General features: G+C 43.4%; 2 protein-coding genes and 1 pseudogene across 2 annotated transcripts; all 3 read left to right on the forward strand.

The window, feature by feature from the left end:
* The first annotated feature begins 7729 nt into the window (after positions 1–7729).
* Positions 7730–9614, forward strand: PVRIG (PVR related immunoglobulin domain containing). The gene is made up of 5 exons (XM_057750669.1): positions 7730–8096; positions 8185–8535; positions 8626–8749; positions 8842–8902; positions 9002–9614. The coding sequence occupies exons 1-5, from the start codon at positions 8036–8038 to the stop codon at positions 9326–9328; spliced, it is 924 nt and encodes a 307-aa protein (XP_057606652.1). The 5' UTR covers positions 7730–8035; the 3' UTR covers positions 9329–9614.
* A 937-nt stretch (positions 9615–10551) lies between these two features.
* On the forward strand, positions 10552–21146 carry LOC130860991 (high mobility group protein B1-like; annotated as a pseudogene).
* A 1830-nt stretch (positions 21147–22976) lies between these two features.
* Positions 22977–23495, forward strand: LOC130861627 (60S ribosomal protein L23a-like). The gene has a single exon (XM_057750670.1). It carries the CDS (start codon positions 22977–22979, stop codon positions 23397–23399), a length of 423 nt encoding a protein of 140 aa, XP_057606653.1. The 3' UTR covers positions 23400–23495.
* Positions 23496–23953: the final 458 nt, after the last annotated feature.

Consider the following 23953-nt stretch of genomic DNA (forward strand, 5'->3'; position numbering starts at 1 on the left):
AAGAGGAAATTAAAAAGGACTCAGAGACAAATGAAAATGAAAACACAACAATCCAAAATCTATGGGACATGGCAAAAGCAGTTCTTAAAGGGAAGTTTATAGTGATACAAGCCTACTCAGGAAACAAATATCAAACAATCTGATCTAACACCTAAAACTAGAAAAAGAATAAAAACCCAAAGTTAGAAAGAAAGAAATCATAAAGAGCAGAAATAAAATAGAGATTTAAAGTCAACAGAAAAGATCAATGAAATTAAAAGCTTGTTCTTTGAAAAAATAAAATTGATAAACTTTTAGCCTGACTCATCAAGGAAAAAACAGGGCTCAAATCGATAAAATCAGAAGTGAAAATGGAAAAGTTACAACCAACACCACAGAAATACAAAGGATTATAAAAGATTACTAGACAACTATGCCAATAAAATGGACAACCTAAAAGAAATGAACAACTTCCTAGAAATGCAGAATCTCCCAAGACTGAATCAGGGAGAAACACAAAATATGAACAGACCAGTGATCACTAATGAAATTGAATTAGTAATTAAAAAAACTCCAAGCAAACAAAAGACCAGGACCAGATGACGTCACAGGTGACTTCTACCAAACATTTAGAGATGAGTTAACACCTATCCTTTTAAAACTATTCCATAAAAATTGCAGAGAAAGGAATGCTTCTGAACTAATTCTGTGAAGTCAGGATCACGCTGATACCAAAAGCAGTCAAAGATATCACAAAAAAGAAAGAAAATTATAGGTTAATGTCAGTTATGAACGTAGGTGCAAAGATCCTCAACAAAGTACTAGCAAACCAAATCCAACAACATATTAAAAGGTTTATACACCATGATCAAGTGGGCTTTATCCCAGGGATATGAGGATGATTCAGTGTCTACAAATCAATGTGTTACACCACATTAACAAATTAAAGCATAAAAAATCATATGATCATCTCAATAAATGCAGAAAAAGCTTTTGACAAAATTCAACATCCATTTATGATAACTCTCCACAGTGGATATAGGAGAGAACATACTTTGATATGATAAGGCCATATATGGTAAACCCACAACTAACATCATACTCAACAGTGAAAAGCTAAAAGCATTTCCTTTAAGACCAGAAACAAGACAAGGAGGCCCACTGTTATCACTTTTTTTCTACATAGTACTGGAAGTCCTTGCCACAATAATCAGGAAAGAAAAATAAATAAAAACACCAAAATTGGAAAGGAAGAAGTAAAACTGTCATTGTTTGCAGATGGCATGATAAATGATTTCCTATATGTAGAAAATCCTAAGGATGCCACAAAAAAACTACTAGAACTTGTTAGTGAATTCAGTAAAGTTGCAGGATACAAAATTAATATACAGAAATCTGCTGCATTTCTTTACACTAAAAACAAACTACCAGAAAGAGAAATTAAGGAAATAATCCCATTTATAGTCACATCAAAAAGAGTAAAATTCCTAGGAATAAACCTGCCTAAGGAAATAAAAGATGTGTACTTGGAAAACTATAAGACACTGATAAAAGAAACTGAAAACACAGACAGATGGAAAGATATACCATGTTCAATGATTGGAAGAATTAATATTGTTAAAATGACCATACTACCCAAGGCAATGCAATCCCAATCAAAATACTAATGGCTTTTTTTTTTCACAGAACTAGGACAGATAATTCTAAAATCTCTGTGGAAACACAAAGACCCTGAACAGCCAAAACAATCTCAAGAAAGAAGAACAAAGCTGGAGGTATCACATGCCCTGACTTCAGGCTATACTGCAAATCTATAGTAATCAAAATAGTATGGTATTGGTACAAAAACAGATACATTGATCAATGGAAAAAAGAAAGAGCTCAGAAATAAATCTATGCACTTATAGTCAATTAATCTATGACAAAGGAATCAAGAATATACAGTGGGCAAAGGACAGTATCTTCAATAAGTGGTTCTGGGAAAACTGGACAGCTACATGTAAAAGAATGAAATTAGACCATTTTCTCACACTATGCACAAAAATAAACTCAAAATGGATTAAAAAATCTAAATGTAGAAAGATAGGATCAAGATGGCAGAGTAGGAGGAGGTGTGCTCACTCCCTCTTGCAAGAGCACCGGAATTACAACTAACTGCTGAACAATCAATGACAGAAAGACACTGGAACTAACCAAAAAAAGACACCCCATGTCCAGAGACAAAGGAGAAGCTGCAGTGAGATGGTAGGAGGGGCACAATTGTGTTAAAATCTAATCTCATAAATGCTGGGTGGGTGACTCACAAACTGGAGAACAGTTATACTGCAGAAGTCCACCCACTAAAGTGAGGGTTCTGAGCCCCACATCAAGCTTCCCAACCTGGGAGTCCAGCAACGGGAGGAGGAATCCCCAGATAATCAGACTTTGAAAGCCAGCTGGATTTGATTGCAGGACCTCCACAGGACTGGGGGAAACAGAGACTCCACTCTACACCAGGACTCAGGGAGAAGGAGCAGTGACCCCATAGGAGACTGAACCAGACCTACCTGTTGGTGTTGGTGGGTTGCCTGCAGAGGTGGGGGGCAGCTGTGGCTCACCGAGGAGATGGGGCACTGGTGACAGGGGTTCTGGGAAGTGCTCATTGGTGTGAGCTCTCCTAGAATCTGCCATTAGCCCCACCAAAGAGCCTGTAAGCTCCAGTGCTGGGTAGCCTCAGGCCAAACAACCAGTAGGGTGGGAACATAGCCCCACCCATTGGCAGACAAGCAGATTAAAGTTTTATTGAGCTCCACCCACCAAATTGGATTAAAGTCTTACTGAGATCTGCCCACCCAGCCCTACCCACCATCAGTCCCTCCCATCAGGAAGCACAGCTGAGCCTCCTAGATAGCCTCCTCCACAAGAGGGCAGACAGCAGTATCAAGCAGTATCAGCAGTATTTCGTCTTGTGGAATTGAAAACCACAGCCACAGAAAGAGAAAATGAAAAAGCAGAGGACTTTGTACCAGATGAAGGGACAGGATAAAACACCAGAAAAACAACAAAATGAAGAGGAGATAGGCACCCTTACAGAAAAAGAATTCAGAATAATGATGGTGAAGTTGATCCAGGACTTTGAAAAAAGACTGGATGCAAAGATCGAAAAGTTTACCAAAGACCAAGAAGAATTAAAAAGCAAACAAACAGATATGCAACACAATAACTGAAATGAAAAATACACTAGAAGGAACCAATAGCAGATTAACTGAGGCAGAAGGGTGAATAAGTGAGCTGGAAGACAGAATAGTGATAATCACTGATGTGGAAAAGAATAAAGAAAAAAGAATGAAAAGAACTGAAGGCAGCCTAAGAGACCTCTGGGACAATGTTAAACACACCAACATTTGCATTATAGGGTCCCAGAAGGAGAAGAGAGAGAGAAAGGACCCGAGAAAATATTGGAAGAGATTATAGTTGAAAACTTCCCTAACATGGGAAAGGAAACAGCTACCCAAGTCCAGGAAGCGCAGAGTCCCAGGCAGGATAAACCCAAGGAGAAACACGCCAAGACATATAGTAGTCAAATGGACAAAAATTAAAGACAGAGAAATGTTATTAAAAGCAACAAGGGAAAAATGACAAATAACATACAAGGGAACTCCCATCAGGGTAACAGGTGATTTCTCAGCAGAAACTCTGCAAGCCAGAAGGGAGTGGCATGATATATTTCAAGTGATGAAAGGGAAGAACCTACAGCCAAGAATACTCTACCCAGCAAGGATCTCATTCAGATTCGATGGAGAAATCAAAAGCTTTACAGACAAGCAACAGCTAAGAGAATTCAGCACCACCAAACCAGCCCCACAACAAGTGCTAAAGGAACTTCTCTAAGCGGGAAACATAAGAGAAGAAGAGGACCTACAAAAACAAAAACAAAAACAAAAAACAATTAAGAAAATGGTAATAGGAACATACATATTGATAATTACCTTGAATGTAAACGGACTAAATGCCCCAAAGAAAAGACACAGACTGGCTGAATGGATACAAAAACAAGACCCATATATATGCTGTCTACAAGAGACCCACTTCAGACCTAGGGACACATACAGACGGAAAGTGAGGGGATGGAAAAAGATATTCCATGCAAATGAAAATCAAGAGAAAGCTGGAGTAGCAATACTCATATCAGATCAAATAGACTTTACAATAAAAAATGTTACAAGCGACAAGAAAGGACATCACATAAAGGTCAAGGGATCAACCCAAGAAGAGGAGATAACAATTATATATGCACCCAATATAGGAGCACCTCAATACATAAGGCAAATGCTAACAACTATGAAAGAGGAAATGCAAGGCAGAAATAGAGACACAGATGTAGAGAACAAACATATGGACACCAAGTGGGGAAAGCGGGGAGGGTTGGGGGGGAATGAATTGGGAGATTGGGATACCAAATTGTACACTCTAAATACAAGCTGTTTATTGTCTGTTAACTGTATCTCAATAAAAGTTCTTAAAAAAAAATCTAAATGTAAGACTGGAAACCGTAAAACTCCTAGAAGGAAACATAGGCAGAACACTCTTTGATATAAATCATAAAAATGTATTTTTTTAATCTGTTGCCAAGGGCAAAGGAAATAAAAATAAAATTAAAAAATGGGACCTATTTAAACTTAAAAGCTTTTGCACAGGAAAAAATACCATTGACAAAATGGAAAAACAACCTACTGAATGGGAGAAAATATTTGCAAATGATATGATTGATAAGGGGTTAATATCCAAAATATAAATAAACAGCTCATATAACTCAATATTTTTAAATTGTATTTTATTTTATTTTTTTAAGAACTTTTATTAAGATACAATTGACATACAATGAACTGCATATATTCAAAGTATACAATCTGGTATTTTTTTTCTTCTTAGTATTTACTTATTTGGCCATACTAGCTCTTAGTTGCGGTATGTGGGCTCTTAATTGCACCATGTGGGTTCTAGTTCCCCGATCAGGGATCGAACCTGGGCCTCCTGCATTGGGAGCATAGAGTCTTAACCATTGGACCACGAGGGAAGTCCCGTAACTCAGTATTTTAAAAAAAAATTTTTTAAATGAGCAGAAGACCCGAAGAGACATTTTTCCAAACAAGACAAACATTGGCCAACAAGCACATGAAAAGATGTTCAACATCACCAATCATCAGAGAAACTCAAAAACCACAATGAGATATCACCTCACACTTTTCAGAATGGCTATCATCAAAAAGACCACAAATAACAGCTGTTGGTGAGGAGGTGGAGAAAAGGGAACCATTGTACACTGTTGGGAATGTGAATTATTGCAACCAATTGATGGAAACAGTGTGGCGGTTCCTCAAAAAACTGAAAATAAAACTAGCATATGATCCAGCAGTTCCACTCCTGGACATATATCCAAAGAAAGTGAAACACTAATTTGAGAAGATGCAGGCACCCCAATGTGCCTTCTTTGGAAAAATGTCTATTCAGGCCTTCTGAATAACAGCATTGTCTACAATAGCCAAGATATGGAAGCAACCTAAGTGTCCAACAGATGAATGGATAAAGAAGTGTGGTGTACATATATACAATGGAAAACTACTCAGCCACAAAAAAAGAATGAAATTTTGCCATTTGCAACAGCATGGATGGACCTGGAGGGTATTATGCTTACTGAAATAAGTCAGACAAATACTGTATGTTATCAGTTATATGTGGAATCTAAAAAATACAACCAGTGAATATAACAAAGAAGAAGCACTCACAGATATAGAGAACAAACTAGTGGCTACCAGTGGGGAGGGGCAAGATGGTGGGGGATTAAGAGATACAAATTACTATGTATAAAATAAATAAGCTACAATGATATAGTGTGTAATACAGGGAATATAGCCAATATTTTATAGTAATTATAAGTGGAATATAACCTTCAAAACTGTGAATCACTATGTTGTACACGTGAAACTTGTATAATGTTGTACATCAACTATACCTCAATAAAAAAAAATAGAAGCCTACAAGGATTGTACCGCACAGGGAATATAGCCAATATCTTATAACTTTAAATGGAGTATAATCTATAAAAAATTTGAATCACTATGTTGTACACCTGAAACTAATACTGTAACTCAACTACACATCAATAATAATAAATTAAAAAGATGGAAAGTGACTATTCAACACATTGTTTGGGGACATCTGGCTGTCCACCTAAATTGTAAAACAACACCACCTCCAAATCAAAAGTCTTCATGGGTTTATTTAAAAATAAACCCTCATAAGAGTTAAGCATAAAAACAAAACTATACTTATTTTTATAATTTGGCCCTCCTAAGCAACACACAAAATCCAGAAACAATAAAAGATTGACAATTTTAACCTTATTGAAAATTAAAACAGTGAGGGAAAAGGGAATGGGCAGGCTGGTGAAGAACAGAAATGTTTTCTACTTTTCTGTGTTGTTTGAATCTTACACAATGAGAACTTAACTGGGGACAACGAGGCTTATAAGACTGAAAAAAGTGGAAAATGTTGGTGAGTAGTTAACTTTGTGCCATGGCTGTTCATCCAGCAATCGCCCAGTACTGAGTTCCTCTGTGTACTTGGACTGTGTGACAGAGCCACCACCCAGGGCCCACCATCTGCGCAATGGTTGTCCAAGAAGAAAAAGCTCACTCAGGACAGCTTCCTGGAGTGGGTGGGATTTGACCTGGGCCTTGCAAAGCAGGGAGAGGATAAGGGTCTTCCAGGCTAGGGAGACAGGTCGGCAGCCCCACGTGCCCTGCTACTCAGCAACCACTCTGGGCTGGGCCTCCTTGAAATGCGTGAGCTCTGCACAGGTCTCCCCGGCATCAGGGGAACAGTAGTGGAGGAAGTGGTGAGAGCAGGTCTGAGTCAGGCTTGGAGACTGGCACACCCAGCCTCAGAGAAGGTCAAAGCGTTGAGAGAATGAATGCTACCTGGGCTGTGAGCAGTGAAGTGACTGGCCTGGAAGCCGTGCTTATCCAGACTCTCAGGTGTGGATGGAGTGACAGAGAATTTACTTAAGAGGCCGACTGGCTTATGGGTAAGGCAACAGGATTACAAGAGATGCTGAGTCAAGGGCATGTGGGCAGGGCAGGCCTCACAGACCACAGCCCTGAAGTGTGGCCGTCTCTCACTTCTCACCACACCCTGGACAGGAGTCCTCAACACAGACCCGTGGCTCTAACCTTGAGCTCACCAAGCTACTCTCACACCACATGCGAGCTCAGCACAGGATAAGACAGGACACAAAGCATTCTGATCACTTGTCACTGCTTATAGCAGCATTCTGGTCTGTTTGCATTCTGTAAACGAACGTAGTACATAGGAAAGCAATTTAGAGCAATGTTATGTGAGTCCGAGAGGTGGGAGTGCTAAGAAGAGGTCAGGTGGTAAGGGTGGGAAGCCTTCAGAATTTCCTGAGGGGCTGGAGATGAGTGGAGTCACAGATGACTCTGCTTTGGCCTTTGCAGCTGGAAACCAGTTGCCCTTAGCAGTGGGGAGGAGGGCTGCAGATGGGGCAGAGTTCCAGCCAGCTGTGCCTGGCTCTCAGGTGGCCCCCCTGCTGGTTCTCTCCTGCATACATGTCTCCCTCTTCCCAAGTTCTGCCACATTCCCTACCCCTTAGTTGGGGGGTGGGGGGTTTCAGAGCCTTCTTCCTACCCTCCCTCCTACCAGAAGAACATCTCAGGTCCCCCTGTGGCATCTCTTCCCTTCCCCCTCCTACCCTTCCCAGGGCTGGTACCCACAGGCAGGGCTGGGAAGGGAAGCTGAGCCACCAGCCTGCTCACACTGAAGCACAGCATGGGGACAGGGAAAACCTTGTCACTGTCACTTTAAATCTGAGAGAGGGAGTCCTCGAGCCTGGATTCACCACCCTGAAGAAGACTGAGAAGGAAGTGGGGCAGGTTTGCGGAGAGTGCCAAGCAGCACTCTAGGGCCGCTCACATGTAAAAACTTCCTGCCATGAGACCGGAAACACAGGTGCTGTCCCCACCACAGCAGCCCCTGGAGCCTGGGCCAGAGGGGAGCCATGGACAGGCCCCGGGCCCTGGGCCTGCTCTTGGCACTGCTGACCCTCTGCATCACTGCTGGTGAGTGCGCGCCAGAGAGAAGCAGAGGCCGTGGGGGCAGGGTGGAGACCCAGGCCCAGGCCCTATTGCCTGTGTCTGTTTCCCACAGGGACACCTGAGGTGTGGGTGCAGGTGCAGATGGAGGCCACCGAGTCCCCATCCTTCACTGTCCGCTGTGGATTCCTGGGATCTGGCTCTATCTCCCTGGTGACTGTGAGCTACGGGGGCCCCGATGGTGCTGGAGGGACCACGCTGGCTGTGTTGCACCCAGAATTAGGCACCCGGCACTGGACCCCTGCTTGCCAGGCCCACTGGGAAACCAGCACCAGCATCTCTCTCACCTTAGAAGGGTCTGAGGGGAGAAGCTCCAGTCCCAACACCACCTTCTGCTGCAAGTTTACTTCCTTCCCCGAGGGCTCCCAGGAGGCCTGTGGGAACCTCTCCCTCAGCACAGACCAAGGTGGGGCTGATGAGGAGAGGGGGCCCAGGGAGGACAGGGAGGGACTCAGGGTGCCAGTCACCTGACTGGTACATCTCTCCCTGTGCACAGGGCTCCCTGCTCCTACTCCAGCCCCCATGCTGCGGGCCGACCTGGCTGGAATCTTGGGGGTCTTGGGGGTCCTCTGTTTTGGCTGCGTCTACCTCCTCTACCTCCTGTGTCGGCAAAGGCACTGGTGAGACCCAGCCCCTGCTGCACCCAGTCCAAATCCCCACGGCACCAGGCCGGACATATGCTTTGCCTCTGACCCTCCTAACTGTCTCCCAGGTCTGTCACGAAGCTTCAGCCACGCAGACACAGCAGCCCCCAGACACACAGGAGAGCAAGTGTGAGGATCAGGAGATGGTTTTGGAGAAGGGCAGGGGCTGGAGCTGGGGGGCCATGAGGTGAAGTTTTACTGAGGCCTCCTTCCCCATCTCCCCTGCAGGCAGCTGGCCAAGCCTCCCTGACCTCTCTCCACATCCCCTATGCCACCGTCAATACCAGCTACTTCAGCCCAGCAACTCTGCACCCGGTCCTCCCACCCCAGCCACTGCCCAGGTGGGCGCCGCTCCCCACCCACGCTGCGCACAGACCCCAGAGCCCTGTCCCCTGGGTGCCCCTGCCGGCCTCCACGCGCAGCAGCTTCATCTCTGTTGAGAACGGACTCTACGATCAGGCAGAAAAGAGACCTCTCCACACCGGCGCTGACCTCCTCCCACTCCCGGACCGTCCGGGGAACAGAGCCATGGAGGGACCTTCAGGGGTTCGATGAGAAGGACCTGAAGTCCACTTCGCCTTTCTCCTCTCCCGGGCCTCTGGGACCCCCTTCTGTTGGGTGTCTGCGTCCTGGGGGCCCACGGTCTTTGCACAGCTTGTTTTATTCTTAGGCTTCCAGTAAGTATCTCCACACATACCCTACCAGGGCTTACTTGCTGCGGATGTGGTCAGCACGTGTGCACATGTGAGTGCACGTGTATGTATGTGAGGTGACAAAACCCCATCCCAGGTTGTTTCCTGTTTTCAAGTCCCCAACCCTCCCAGGTGAGGTCGATAACTAAGTCAACAAAAATGGTTTCTCTGACCTGGGCCTTGAATGGACTTTTTCTTCTTTGGGGGCCGTTAAGAGGTTAGAGGGGTTTCAACCCCTGGGAGGCAGGGGCCAAGTTAGAACTGGAGGAGGGGGGGAGGGGCCTCAGCGTGGGACTCTCTCCTCTGCCTGAGTGGGGACGGGGGTCTGGCCTTGTAGACCTTGCTGAGGAACGCCAGGTAGGAAGACAGGATTGGGAGTCTGGTGGCCCCCAGACAGGATGGTTCATGTTCAAATCCCACTATGTCCTAGGACAGCAGCAAGGGTTTCTGGGGCTTCAACCCTAGGAAAGTCCGTGGGACAGGGGCTCCTTGAGATGCCCTGAGGGTGGGGCCCTGATGCCCTCCCTCCACAGAGTCGACATTCAGAGGCAGGGGACCCACCTCACATCTGCCCACAGTGGCTTCTCCGGCTCCTCTCCTGTTACTAGGGCACTGGCCACTAAGGGGACAGGCAGAGGCCCCCTCAGACACAGGGACTGAACACATGCTCCCCCACCCACTCATCTTCCCATGGGGGGGTGGGGGCAGCCCTCCTTCTGTAAACTGGCCTAGCAGCCTGGGCCTCATCACACCTTTGCCACATGAGACAACATGGTGAGAGAGCTCTGTAAGCTGCAAGCTTCCACAGAATGTGATGGACTCCTGGTGACAGCGGGCAGGTGGCCTGAGCCTGGAGCCAGGCTAAGGCAGTGCCGAACCAGGGCGAATACTGGGGGCCGGGGGTGGGGGGTGCCATCTGCCGCTCAGCCCCTTCCTTGGTCCTGCATGAGGGAAATCCCAGGCAGTGCCACCTACTATCCCAGGAACCACCCCCTCTGCCTGGCTCAGGGAGGGCCTGCCCAGAGGCCACGTCCAATCACAGAATCTGCCAGAAGCCCAGCTTACTATTGCAGGCATTGTTCAGACATGGTGCTCCCAGAACCCATCCCCATCCAGACACCAGCTCTACACCACGCAGGGGAGAGGGTGAACCAGACAGGGCAAGGGGGTGGTTAACAGTCATCAGGCCTGCCTTCCTCAGCCAGTGTCATTGTCATCCTCTGAGGAGTCCTCAGCACTGGCCTGGTCAGCTCAGTGGTCCCTGCAGGGCTCGGGGTTCAAAGGAGAGAAATGGGGCTGTTGCGGAGGTCCCCGAGGAAGGTAGAGAGATGTAAGGGAGAGAGCACCTCAGGGCCAGGCAGCCTTGGGACCATGTCAAGACCAAGGACAGGGGTGTGTGGGCAGTGGGGCTCAGGGGAGGCCTTGGAGAAAGCCTCACTTCCCTAGGAAGAGCCTATTCATGGGACAAGGTGGGCAGATCTGAGGGCTCCCAGGCCACTCGCCCATCAGGGAGTCGGGGGAGAACCCCCTTTCCCACCCCACTCTCCACCCCTGGACCTGAGCCCACTTTCCAAAGGCTCAGGAGGCCACAGCCCAGCCTGGCCCTGTACTACATGAAACCAAAATCCTCAGGACCCAGGAAGCTTCCACAGCTGGCCTGCTCCCCACCACCCAGTCCCAAATGCCAGAACCAGCAGCAGTGAAGGGCCCAGCTGAGAGAGCCTAGCCGTGGCCCTGTGCCTAGAGGTGTGGCTGCATGCGGCCCTGAGAGCAGCACCCAGGCCCCCCGAGAACCTAATCTTGGAGACCGTGCTCTACTATTCCTTCACTCAACACATGGGGAAAGAGAGGCCCAAGAGGGAGAGGACTAGTCCAAGGGGACGGGACTGAAGCAGCCCCAGCACCTCCACGTGGCATGAGGACATGCTCTCAGCCATAATCTGGCATAAGGCTTGTGCCCTGATCCTAGGGGCCCCAAGTGGCTTACTCAGCCTCTGAGAGGCTCACTTTGCCCTTCACATAAGGGGAGGTAAGGCCTGAGGGGAGTGTGGAGATGGTAAACCAAGACAAAGTACTAAGCAACTTGGCAAGGAGTATCTTATTCACTTCTTTGAAAACACCACTTCAGGGTGTTATAAGCCCATTTAACAGATGTGGAGCCAGAGCCCAAGGTCACACAGCTGGGAGGCAGAGGTGTTCTGGGGCAGCGGGGAGAGGCCACGGGGGCTGGCGGAGGCCCCAGGAGCCGGGCGTGCGGACGCCACCAGGTGGCGCCATTGACAGGACTGTGCAGCCGCCCGCGAGGAGGTCTTGGAGGTCCCTCTACAGGAGACACCCCCCCAGCCGGAGAGAAGGGTATCCTCAAGGCACTCCAGGAGTGGCGGGGGAATGACGGAGTTGTGTCCCACCCCCTTCCTTAGTCCGGGACCGTCATCCCCTCTAACGGGTCCCACAGACCTGCCCCGCCCAGCACAGCTGGCCCGGGAGCCCACCCCAGAGTCCGCGACCCGAGCTCAACCCTCCCCAGATCACCCTTAGAACCCTCGCTTCCCGGGACTATCCCCCACCCCTGGTCATCTGCTCCTTCTCCCCCTCCCCTCCACACTGTGTCTCCAGTAGGGGGTCCCTGAGAACGAGCCCACCCCAGCCTGCTACTCCTCGGTGCCCCCGGAGCCCTTCTTCTGCAGTCCGGTCCCCACCCACCCTCGGGTTCGCCCCCTGGCCCCACTCTGGGACTGTCCCCAGCCCCCAGCCCGCCAGAGCCCTCCTCCCCACCCAGGTCCCGCCACCTGTCCCTGCGATCCAGAGCTCCCCATCTGCACCCGCACCGGCCTCCGCAAACCAGCTCCCGCTCCCATCCTCCCTCCTGGTAGCCCACGGGGGTCGGCTTTTCCAGGCTTCAGACTCTCGGCTGCCACTGCCCAATAGCGATGCGCGCCCACAAGGAGCGCTGGACCCCGAGCATCACCACCACCGCCAGGTGTGTGACCTTGGGCCGCCTATGGGTCCGGGGAGCCTCACACCCTTGCTGGGTTCGCTGCAGAGGCCGGGCAATGTCATGGCCTCGCCCCCAGTCCGGTCGAGGCTCCCACCCGCTGGGCCTGAACTTAACAGTGAATGGAGGGGCCTGGGACCTATGGAGAAGAAATCGGACCCAGAGGTGTCTGAGGGCTCTGCCAGCAGGGCGCAGAGAGAAGAACTGGCCAGGATGAGCTGGGGGCTGGAAGAGGCCAGAGTTGAGGATCCAGGAGAGCCTCTTGCCTCCCTCCTGGGCTCTGGGCCTCTCCCAGGCCCCATGGGGAGTAACTCCCCAGAGAAACCACAGGCTGTGCCCCATCCCAACACGGGGACACAAAAGAGCACAGGATACTAGGTCTGTTGGCCCAGCCATGGGCAGGGGAGGCTCTCCAACCTCAGGTTCCACTCAAACCCTGTATAGGGTGTGTGTGTGTGGGGGGGGGGGGGGATGACATTTGGAATTTCCATAAGTGGGCCCTCAAACAGCTTCATTTCAGCATCCATGAAATGGGTCAGAAAGCTATTTGAATAAAAGTAAATAAACAGACATTACAAACGTTAAAAGGAAAAGATCAGGGTGCACTGAGAAAGAGTAGTAGGGCCCCTCTGAGATGACCTTTTTTTTCCAATTTTTTTTTTACTGTGGCAAAATACACATAAAACTTACCATCTTAACCATTTTTAAGGGAAAAAAATTGAATATAGTTGAGGAACAATATTATGGTAATTCCAGGTGTACTACATAGTGATTTGACATTTGCATACATTATGAAATGATCACCATAAGTCTAGTAAATATCCGTCTCCAAAGTTATTACAATATTATTGACCATATTCCTTATGCTGTGTATTACATCCCATGACTTACTTTATAACTGGAGGTTTGTACTCCTTAATCCCCTTCACTTATTTCACCTCCACAACCCCCTTCTGGCAATCACCCATTTGTTCTCTGTAGCTATGAATCTGTTTTCATTTTTTTGTTTTTTGTTTGATTTAGATTCCCCATATAAATGGGATCATACAGTATTTGACTTTTTCTGACTTATTTCACAACATAATACCGTCTAGATCCACGGATGCTGTCGCAAATAGAAAATTTTAATTTTTTTTGAAATGGCTGAGTAATATTCCATCGTATCTATATACCACATCTTCCTTATCTACTCATCTATTGATGGGCATTTAGGTTGCTTCTATATCTTGGCTATTGTAAATAATGTTGCAATGAACAATGGGGTGCATATATTTTTTGAATTAATGTTTTTATTTTCTGGGTGAATACCCAGAAATAAAATTCCTATATTACATGGCAATCATATTTTTAATTTTTTGAGGAAACGCCATACTGTTTTCCACAGTGGCTGCACCACTTTACATTCCCGCCAACAGTGTACAGGAGTTATTTCTTGTCTTTTTGATGACAGTCATTCTGACAGGCGTAAGGTGGTATCTCATTGCGGTTTTGATTTGCAAAATGACATTTAAAACAAAACCTGAATGTGAATAGGAGTTCTTTAGGCAAAGATTATGGGAAGACTATTCCAGGCAGCAAAAGATATATACAAAGTCCCTGAGGTTAAAAAGATCTTGTTATTGACATGGCCCAAGGAAGGTCATGAAACAAGGTGAGTGAGAGCAGTAGGCAAAGCCCATGAAAAGGGATTTGGATTTCATTGTAAGGGCAGTAGTCACCCTTGCTGGGTTTTAAGAAGAGCAGTAAGATGATCAGGTTTACATTATAAAAATGTCACTCTGAGAACAAACATATGGACACCAAGTGGGGAAAGCAGGAAAGGTTGGGGGGGAATGAATTGGGAGATTGGGATTGCCATATATACATCACTAATAAGAAAAAAAATACCAAATTGTACACTCTAAATATATGCAGTTTATTGTATGTTAACTGTATCTCAATAAAAGTTCTTTAAAAAATGTCACTCTGGTGCTGGGTAGAGAACACTTGCATGAGAGGGAGGGTAGAAGAGAGAGAGTAGAAGTAAGAACAGTTAGGAAGCTAGGGGTGGGAGATGGGGTGTCTGAGTCAAGGATGGTAAAATGTAGATGGAAAGAAGTGGATGGATTCAAAATGTGTTTTGGAGGCAGAGTTGTTTCTGGCTGTGGGGAGAGGGGATCAGGATGGTCTCAAGGGTGAAGCCCAGTTATCCAGCTTAAACAACTAGGTAGGGGGAGATGCCATTCACTGAGATGGAAGATTGACAGCAGCGTGTTCCAGGGAAGGGGTGACAAGGGGCCAATAAAAGCTTAAGTTAAGATGCCTGAGAACAAACTAGGTGCAGGCATGTCAGTGCCTCCTTAGAGCCCAGGCAGCATCTTAAGAAGGGGCAAGAACTATATGCAAAGTATTTAAAAGAGAAATTAAAGTTCTAAGTAAATGGAAAGATATACCATGTTTATAGATCAGAAGGCCCATTGTTAAGAGATTAATTCTACCAAATGGATCTACAGAATCAAAGCATTCTTAATTGATATTCTAGCAGACTACATGGTAGAAACTGCCCAGCTGATTTTAAAACTCATATGGAAAAACGAAAGTGCTTAGAAAAGCCAAAACAATTTTGAAGAAGAAGAACAAAGTTGGACACTCATAGTATTGAATTCAAAACTTATATAAAGCTAAAGTAATCAGGCCAGTGAGGTATAGGGGAAAGAATAGATGTAGATCAATGGAATAGAATAAAGTCTGGAACTAGACCCCCCCCCCCCCCACTGCATATATATACAGTTGGCCCCTCTGCATCTGCAGATTCAACTAACTGTGGATCAAAGATACTTGGAAAAAAAGATTTCAGAAAGTTCCAAAAAGCAAAAGTCCTATTAGCCACATGCCAGCAACTATTTACATAGCATTTACATTGTATAAGGTAGTATAAGTAATCTAGAGATGATTTAATGTGTACAGGAGGGAGGTGGCCAAGACGGCAAAGAAAAAAGTCTACATCAAAAAGTCTACAAATAATAAATGCTAGAGGGACTTCCTAGGTGGCACAGTGGTTAAGAATCTGCCTGCCAATGCAGGGGACATGAGTTCGATCCCTGCCCCAGGAAGATCCCACATGCTGCAGAGCAACGAAGCCCATGCGCCACAACTATTGAGCCTATGCTCTAGAGTCCTCATGCTGCAACTACTGAAGCCCATGTGCCTAGAACCCATGCTCCACAAGAGAGGCCACCACAATGAGGAGCCTGCGCACCACAACGAAGAGTAGCCCCTGCTCGCTGCAACTAGAGAAAGCTGCGTGAAGCAACAAAGACCCAACACAGCCAATAAAATTAATTAATTAATTAATTTTAAAAAATGCTAGAGAGGGTGTGGAGAAAAAGGAACTGTCCTACACTGTTGATGGGACTGTAAATTGGTACAGCCATTATGGAGAACAATACAAAGATTCCTTAAAAAACTAAAAATAGAGCTATCATATAGTCCTGCAATCCTACTCCTGGGCATATATCCAGAGAAAACCATACTTCTAAAAGATACAAGCTAAAAGAGTTCACCACCATGAAACCAGCTTTACAAATGTTAAAAGGGATTCCTCTAAGCAAAAAAAAAAAAAAAAAAATCACAATTAGAAATATGAAAATTATAGAATCTTACTGGTAAAGGCAAACACAGTAAAGGAAGTAGGTCAACCACTTACAAAACTAGAAGGAAGGTTAAAAACAGAAGTAGTAAAATCATTTATATCCACAATAAGTAGTCAAGGGATACACAAAAAGTATAAAATATGATGTCAACAACATCAAATATTGAGGGGGAGAGTAAAAATGCAGGATTGTTAGAATACACTCAGACTTAAGAAATCAACTTAAAATAAATCATACATATATATGTTGTTATATATGAACCTCAAGGTATCCACAAACCAAAAATCAATAATATTTAACACACACAAAAAGAGAAAGAAATCCAAACATAAACACTAAAGAGAGTCATAAAATCACAAGGGAAGAGAGCGAAAGAACAAAAAGACTACAAAAATAACCAGAAAACAATTAACAAAATGGCAATAAGTGCATACCTAACAACATTTACTTTAAATGTCAATGGACTAAATGCTCTAATCAAGAATGGCTGAATGGATAAAAGCCAAGACCCATATACACTTCACCTACAAGAGACTCACTTCAGATCTAAAGACACAAATAGATTGAAAGTAAGGGGATGGAAAAAGGTATCCATGCAAATGGAAATCAAAAGAAAGCTAGGGTAGCAATACTTACATCAGACAAACTTTAAAACAAAAACTGTAACAAGAGACAATATTACATAATGATAAAGGGATCAATCCAACAAGAATATAATAATTGTAAATGCACCCAACATAGAAGTATCTAAATACACAAAGCAAATATTAGCAAACAAAAAGGGAAGACTAAGATCAAGATGGTGGAGTAGGATGCAGAACTCACCTGCTTCCACAAACACATCAAAAATACATCTACATGTGGAGTAATTCTCACCAAAAACTAACTGGAGATTGGCAGAAAGACTCTTATACAACCAAAGCTATAAGAAACATCCACACAAAATTGGGTAGGAAGGGAAGAGAAGCTATCAGGTTGAGACCTGTGCCCCTGGCAGGGGACACAAAAGAGGAGGGGGATCCACCCAGGGCAGTGAGTGGTTCAAGCCATATATTGGGCGCCCCAGCCCTGGGGACCAACACAAGTCCTCTTAGCTTAGAAAACCAGTAGGACTACAGGAGAGCTGTAAGAAACTTAGACTCCTCTTGTGAAGAATTGCATACACACTTGCTTACTCCCAAAACAAGGGAGAGAAAGCACATTGAAACTATCAATACATGGGACTCTAGCCAGTTTCTCATGGCCACCCCAGCATGGACCCTAGCCTGAACTGAATGCCTGCACCAGTCCTGCTTGCTCCATGGTGCAACTCCACACTAGGGTGAAGGCTACAGTGGCCAAGGAGAGTGCTCAGTTGTGAGAGGTGGAACCAACCCAGAACTGGAATAGCATCTGAACGAGTAAAGGGGAGTCATTACTGGGGCTTACAGAGGCAGCACAACAGAATCAGTCTGGGACTATGACTGGGGCCAGGGTTGCCACAACTCATGCCCAGATCCATGCTGAGCACCTGCTCCAGGCCCTCTTGCTCCAGTACTGCCCCACTTTGGGCAAGGGTGCTAGGGCTGGGCAGAAAGAGAGCACACACTTAGAGGGAACTGAGCCAGTTCAGACCAACCCTCAGGGCTTCTGCTCCAGCTTTGGGGCACACCCCTACCCTAATAGGGTGGTGTTGGACAAAGAGCAGAGAAGCCCTAGCTCACACCTGGATCAGGCTCTAACCCCTCTATCTTCAGCCCCACCTCCTACTAAGGTGATAGCTGCAAGCACACCCTGGTAAAAGATGTGACTCATGCTGTTAGATGCAGCTCTCACACCAACACCACTGGATACATGCAGACTGTATAGGGATATTCCCACACAAGGACACTCCTTCAAGGCTGCAATAGGTAACTGTTTCAAGCAAATTCACAGAGACAGAGAAAGTTAAGCAAAGTAAGACAGAGGAATTTGTTTCAATTTAAAAAGAGAGAGAAAGAGGAAACCCCTGAAAAAACAACTACTGAAGCAATTTACCAGGTAAATATCTCAAAGCATTAGTAATAAGAATGCTAACTGAATTAGGGAAAAGAATAGATGAAAACAGAATTCTAACAAGGAACTAGAAAATATAAAAAAGAACCAGTCTGAATTGAGGAATAACTGAAACGAAAAACACACTAGAAAGAATTAGCACATACTAGGTGATACAGAAGAATACATAAGTGATCTGGAAGATAGAATAATGGAAATTACCCAATCAGAATAGCAAAAAGGAAAGCAAAATTTAAAAATGAGAACAGTTAAAGGACCTATGGGACAACATTAAGTGTACCAACATTCACATTATAGGGGTCCCAGAAGGAGAAGAGAGAAAGGGGTTGAAAATGTATTTGATAAAACTATGGCTGAAAACTTCCCAAATCTGAAAAAGGAAATAGATATCAAGGTACAGGAAGCACAGAGGGTCCCAAACAACATGAAACCAAACAGACACACGCCAAGACACATTATAATTAAAATGGCAAAAGTTAAAGAGAGAACTCTAAAGACAATAAGAGGAAAAACAAAGACTCAAATGCAAGGAATCCCTATAAGGCTATCAACTGATTTTTCTGCAGATGCTTTGCAGGCTAGAAGAAAGTAGCATGATACATTCAAAGTGCTGACTAGGGGAAAACCTGAAAACTATGATACTCTATCCTGCAAGATCATCATTTAGAATTGAAGGAGAGATTTTTAAAAACTTCTCAGACAACCAAAACTAGAAGAGTTCATAGATACTAAACTTACCCTAAAGAAATGTTAAAGGATCTTCTCTAACTGGAAAAGAAAAAGCTATAACAAGAAGTATCTATAGAAACAGAAAAATCTAGCTGGTAAATGCAAATATATAGTAAATGCTGAGGATCGATCACTAAAATAAGTTAGTACAAAGATTAAATGACAAAAAATTTTAAAATCAACTCTAAGTACAATAAACAGTAGAGGCTTAAACATGAAGATGTATAATATGACACGAAAAACACAAAATATGGGGGAAGGGAATTTTTTAAATGTAGATCTTTTAGAATTCATTTGAACTTAAGTGACTACCAGTTTAAAACAACTAAATATAGTTATAGGTCAATATATACTAACCCTATGGTAACCACAAGTCAAAAATCTACAATAGACACATAAAAATTAGAGACAAAGGAACATAACCATACCACTAAAGAAAACCAAACCAAAATGGAAGAAACTAAAAGAACTACAAAAACAGTAAGAAAGTAAGTAACAAATGGTGATAAGTACATACATATCAATAATCACTTTAAATGTCAATGGACTAAATGCTCCAATCAAAGGACAGAGTGGCTGGTTGGATTTTAAAAGACTCATCTATATGCTCTTTACAAGAAATTCATTTCAGAGCTGGAAACACACAGCCTGAGAGTGAGGGACTGGAAAAAGATATTTCAAGCAAATGGAAATGACAAGAAAGTAGGGTAGCAATACTCACATCAGACAATAAATTTTAAAACAAAGTTTATAACAGAAGACAAAGAAGGGCATTATATATATATATATATATATATATATATATAAAGGGATCAATACAAGAGATTATAATACTCATTAACATACATGCACCTAGCACAAGAGCACCTAAATATATAAAGCAAATATTAACAAACATAAGGGGAGAAATTGAAAATACAGTAATAGTAGGAGACTTTAACACCTCACCTCAATGGACATTCTGTCCAAACAGAAAAATCAATAAGGAAACAATGGTCTTGAATGACACCTTATACCAGTTAGACTTCATAAGCATCTATAGGATAGTCCATCCAAAAACAGCAGAATACACATTCTTTTCAAGGGCACATGAAACATTCTCTGGGATAGATCACACACTAGGCCACAAAAGAAGTGTTAACAAATTTAAGAGGATAGAAATTATATCAAGCATTTTTTCCAACCACAATGGTATGAAACTAGAAAACAATTACAGGAAGAATAATGGGAAAAGCACAAACACATGGAGACTAAACAACATCCTACTAAAACAAAAAACACACACACAAGGGTTGATGAAGAAATCAAAAGGGGAAATCAGAAAATACCTCCGGACAAATGAAAAGGGAAACACAACTTTCCATAATCTATGGGATACAGCAAAAAAAGTTCTAAAAGGGAATTTTATTGCAATACAGGCCTACCTCAAGAAAAAAGCAAACTCTCAAACAACCTAATTTACCATCTAATGGAATTATAATAAGAACAAACAAGCCCAAAGTCAGAAGAAAGAAGGAAATAAAGACCAGAGAGGAAATAAATAGAGACCAGACAGCCACTACAGTACACTGAGCTCCATAGAGACAGTGTTGGGGCAAGTAAGAGCCAGACAGGTACTGGGAGACTGTGCCTCGTGGAGGAAAAATAATTAAACTTGGGCAAAGGAGATCCTAAGAAGCCAAGAGGCAAAATGTCATCATATGCATTCTTTGTGCAAACTTGCTGGGAGGAGCACAAGAAGAAACATCCAGATGCTTCAGTCAACTTCTCAGAGTTTTCTAAGAAGTGCTCAGAGAGGTGGAAGATCATGTCTGCTAAAGAGGAAGGAAAAATTGAAGACATGGCAAAGGCAGACAAGGCCTGTTACGAAAGAGAAATGAAAACTTATATCCCTCCTAAAGGGGAAACAAAAAAGAAGTTCAAGGACCCCAATGCACCCAAGAGGCCTCCTTCAGCCTCTTTCTTGTTTTGTTCTGAGTATCGCCCAAAAATCAAAGGAGAACATCCTGGCCTATCCATTGGTGATGTTGCAAAGAAACTGGGAGAGATGTGGAATAACACTGCTGCAGATGACAAGCAGCCTTATGGGAAGAAGGCTGCTAAGCTGAAGGAAAAGTACGAAAAGGATGGCTGCGTACCAAGCTAAAGGAAAGCCTGATGCAGCAAAAAAGGGAGTCGTCAAGGCTGAAAAAAGCAAGAAAAAGAAGGAAGAGGAGGGTGATGAGGAAGATGAAGAGGATGAGGAGGAAGATGAATAGGATGAAGAAGAAGAAGATGATGATGATGAATAAGTTGGTTCTAGTGCAGTTTTTTTTTCTTGTCTATAAAGCAGTTAAACTCCGTAGACAACTTCTTTTACAGAAAAAAAATTGAAATGTAAGGCTGTGTAATTTTTGTTTTTAAACTGTACAGTGTCTTCTTTTGTATCATTAACACACTACCAAATGTGTCTTTAGATAGTCCTGTCCTGGTTGTATTTTCAGTAGCCACTAACCTTGCCTGGTACAGTATGGGGGTTGTAAATTGGCATGGAAATTTAAGGCAGGTTCTTGTTGGTGCACAGCACAAATTAGTCATATATTGGGATTGTAGTTTTTTCATCTTTAGTTATCTCTGATGCAGCTTATACAAAATAATTGTTCTGTTAATTGAATACCACTCTGTAATGGCAAAAGAAAAAAGAAAAAAACTTGTAGCTGTTTTGTTGACATTCTGAATGCTTCTAAGTAAATATAATTTTTTTTGTTAGTATTGTTGTCCTTTTCATAGATCTGAAAATCTTCTTAAGGGGAAGCTAGTCTTTTGCTTTTGCCCATTTTGGATCACACAAATTATTACAGTGTTTATCTTTCATGTAGTTAGCTGATAAAAAGCTTTTGTCTACACACCCTGCATACTCATGATGAGGGTAATAAAAGTTTAATTGAGACAGTTTTCATCCATAACCAAAACACAGATCTTGATCAGTTGATATCAGATTTCACATAGCCCAGTTACATTTACAAAGTGAAGAGTAACCAATCTACTCACAGCATGGGATTATTAGAATCAAACATTTTCAGTCTGTCCTTGACAGACTAATAGAAAAGTATGTTCTAATCTTTACATGAGAACTCCACATTCTTTAACTCCCATTACCATGTAATGGCAGTTATATTTGCAGTTCCCATGTTAAAGACCAGAGAATGTATCCCCAAAAGCATGAGCTTAAAATACAAGACTGCCATATTAAGTTATTTTGTTGATATTAGTCCCAGCAAAGGCTCTGGGAAAAAAAGTGTTGGCTGTAAATGTCTTCTCCTATTTACTGAAATATGAATTGTTTAGGAAACTTGAGACCCTCCATTAAATGTATTTTTAATTAATTGGGCCAACTTTTAAAATTGTACATCACATTTTAAATCAGGTATATTTTCCTATATTATGGTTTGCCCCTTTATAAATCAAATAAACATGAGGGAAGAAGACATTTAAACTTTGTATTTCAGTATGAATTATTTATTTGAATATGATTTTTCTTTACAAAACTCAAGCTTATTCATTAGGGTCATATGTTTATTTGCTTAACAGTTTAGGGAACAATTTGGCAATTTTGTGGTTTTTGAGATCATCGTTCTCTTAAAGTGCCAGTGTTTTAAAATAGCATTCTTGTAATTTTACATGGTTTTGTGATGGAGTGCTGTTTTGTTATATAATTTTGACTTGGATTCTTTCTATTTGCATTGTTTATGTAATTTCAGGAGGAATAATGAACATTGGAGTCCTGGATGATACTAATGAACTAATAATTGCAGAGTTTCAAAAAATAAATAAATAAATAATTACGAAAGAAAGAAAGAAAGAAAGAAAGAAAGAAAGAAAGAAAGAAAGAAAGAAAGAAAGAAAGAAAGATAGATCACTAGTAGTGAAATTGAGTTTGTAATAAAAAAGGTCCCATCAAACAAAAGTCCAGGACCAGATGTCTTCACAGGGAAATTCTACCAAATATATAAAGAAGAGTTAATTCTTATCCTTCTCAAACTATTCCCCAAAACTGAAGAGGTGGGAACACTCACAAATTCATTCTATGAGGCCACGGTTTCCCTGATACCAAAATCAGAAAAAGACACTATATGCTTTTCATGAAGATGGCGCCGAAGGCGAAGAAGGAAGCTCCTGCCCCTCCCAAAGCCGAAGCCAAAGCAAAGGCTTTGAAGGCCAAGAAAGCAGTTTTGAAAGGCGTCCACAGCCACAAAAAAAAGAAGATCCGGACGTCACCCACCTTCCGACGGCCCAAAACACTGCAGCTCAGGAGGCAACCCAAATATCCTCTGAAGAGCGCCCCTAGGAGAAACAAGCTTGACCACTACGCCATCATCAAGTTCCCACTCACCACTGAGTCAGCCATGAAGAAAATAGAAGACAACAACACACTGGTGTTCATTGTGGATGTCAAGGCCAACAAGCACCAAATTAAACAGGCTGTGAAGAAGCTCTATGACATAGACGTGGCTAAGGTGAACACCCTGATCAGGCCTGATAGAGAGAAGAAGGCATATGTTTGACTGGCCCCGAGTATGATGCTTTGGATGTTGCCAACAAAATTGGGATCATCTAAACTGAGTCCAGCTGGCTAATTCTAAATATAAAAGTTTTCACTATGTAAAAAAAAGAAAAAAGAAAAAAGAAAAAGACACTATAAAAGAAAATTACAGGCCAATATATCTGGTTAATACAGATGCAAAAACCCTCAACAAAATATTAGCAAACTGAATTCAACAATATATAAAAAGGATCATACACCATGATAAAGTGGGATTCATGTCAGGGATGCAAGGATGGCTCAATACCTGCAAAAAAATCAATGTGATACACCACATTATAAAAAGGATAAAAGTTACATGACCATCGCAGTAGATGCAGAAAAAAAAGATCTGACAAAATTCAACATCCATTCATGAAATAACGTCTTGAAGTTGGTATCGAGGGAACATATCTCAACACAATAAAGGCCATTTATAAGAAAACCACAGCTAATATCCTACACAATGGTAAAAAGCTGAAAGTTTTTCTTTTAAAATTAGGAAAAGAGGAGGATGCCCACACTTGCCACTTCTAT

Source organism: Hippopotamus amphibius, chromosome 9, assembly GCF_030028045.1.
Source record: "Hippopotamus amphibius kiboko isolate mHipAmp2 chromosome 9, mHipAmp2.hap2, whole genome shotgun sequence".
NCBI lineage: Eukaryota > Metazoa > Chordata > Mammalia > Artiodactyla > Hippopotamidae > Hippopotamus > Hippopotamus amphibius.

Bases quoted from the DNA above. Each gene is read 5' to 3' on its own strand.
- LOC130861627 (XM_057750670.1), top strand. From the start codon at position 22,977: ATGAAGATGGCGCCGAAGGCGAAGAAGGAAGCTCCTGCCCCTCCCAAA.
- PVRIG (XM_057750669.1), top strand. From the start codon at position 8,036: ATGGACAGGCCCCGGGCCCTGGGCCTGCTCTTGGCACTGCTGACCCTC. The intron at 8,536-8,625 runs GTGGGGCTGATG...CCCTGTGCACAG, and splicing joins CTCCCTCAGCACAGACCAAG to GGCTCCCTGCTCCTACTCCA. The intron at 8,750-8,841 runs GTGAGACCCAGC...ACTGTCTCCCAG, and splicing joins CTGTGTCGGCAAAGGCACTG to GTCTGTCACGAAGCTTCAGC.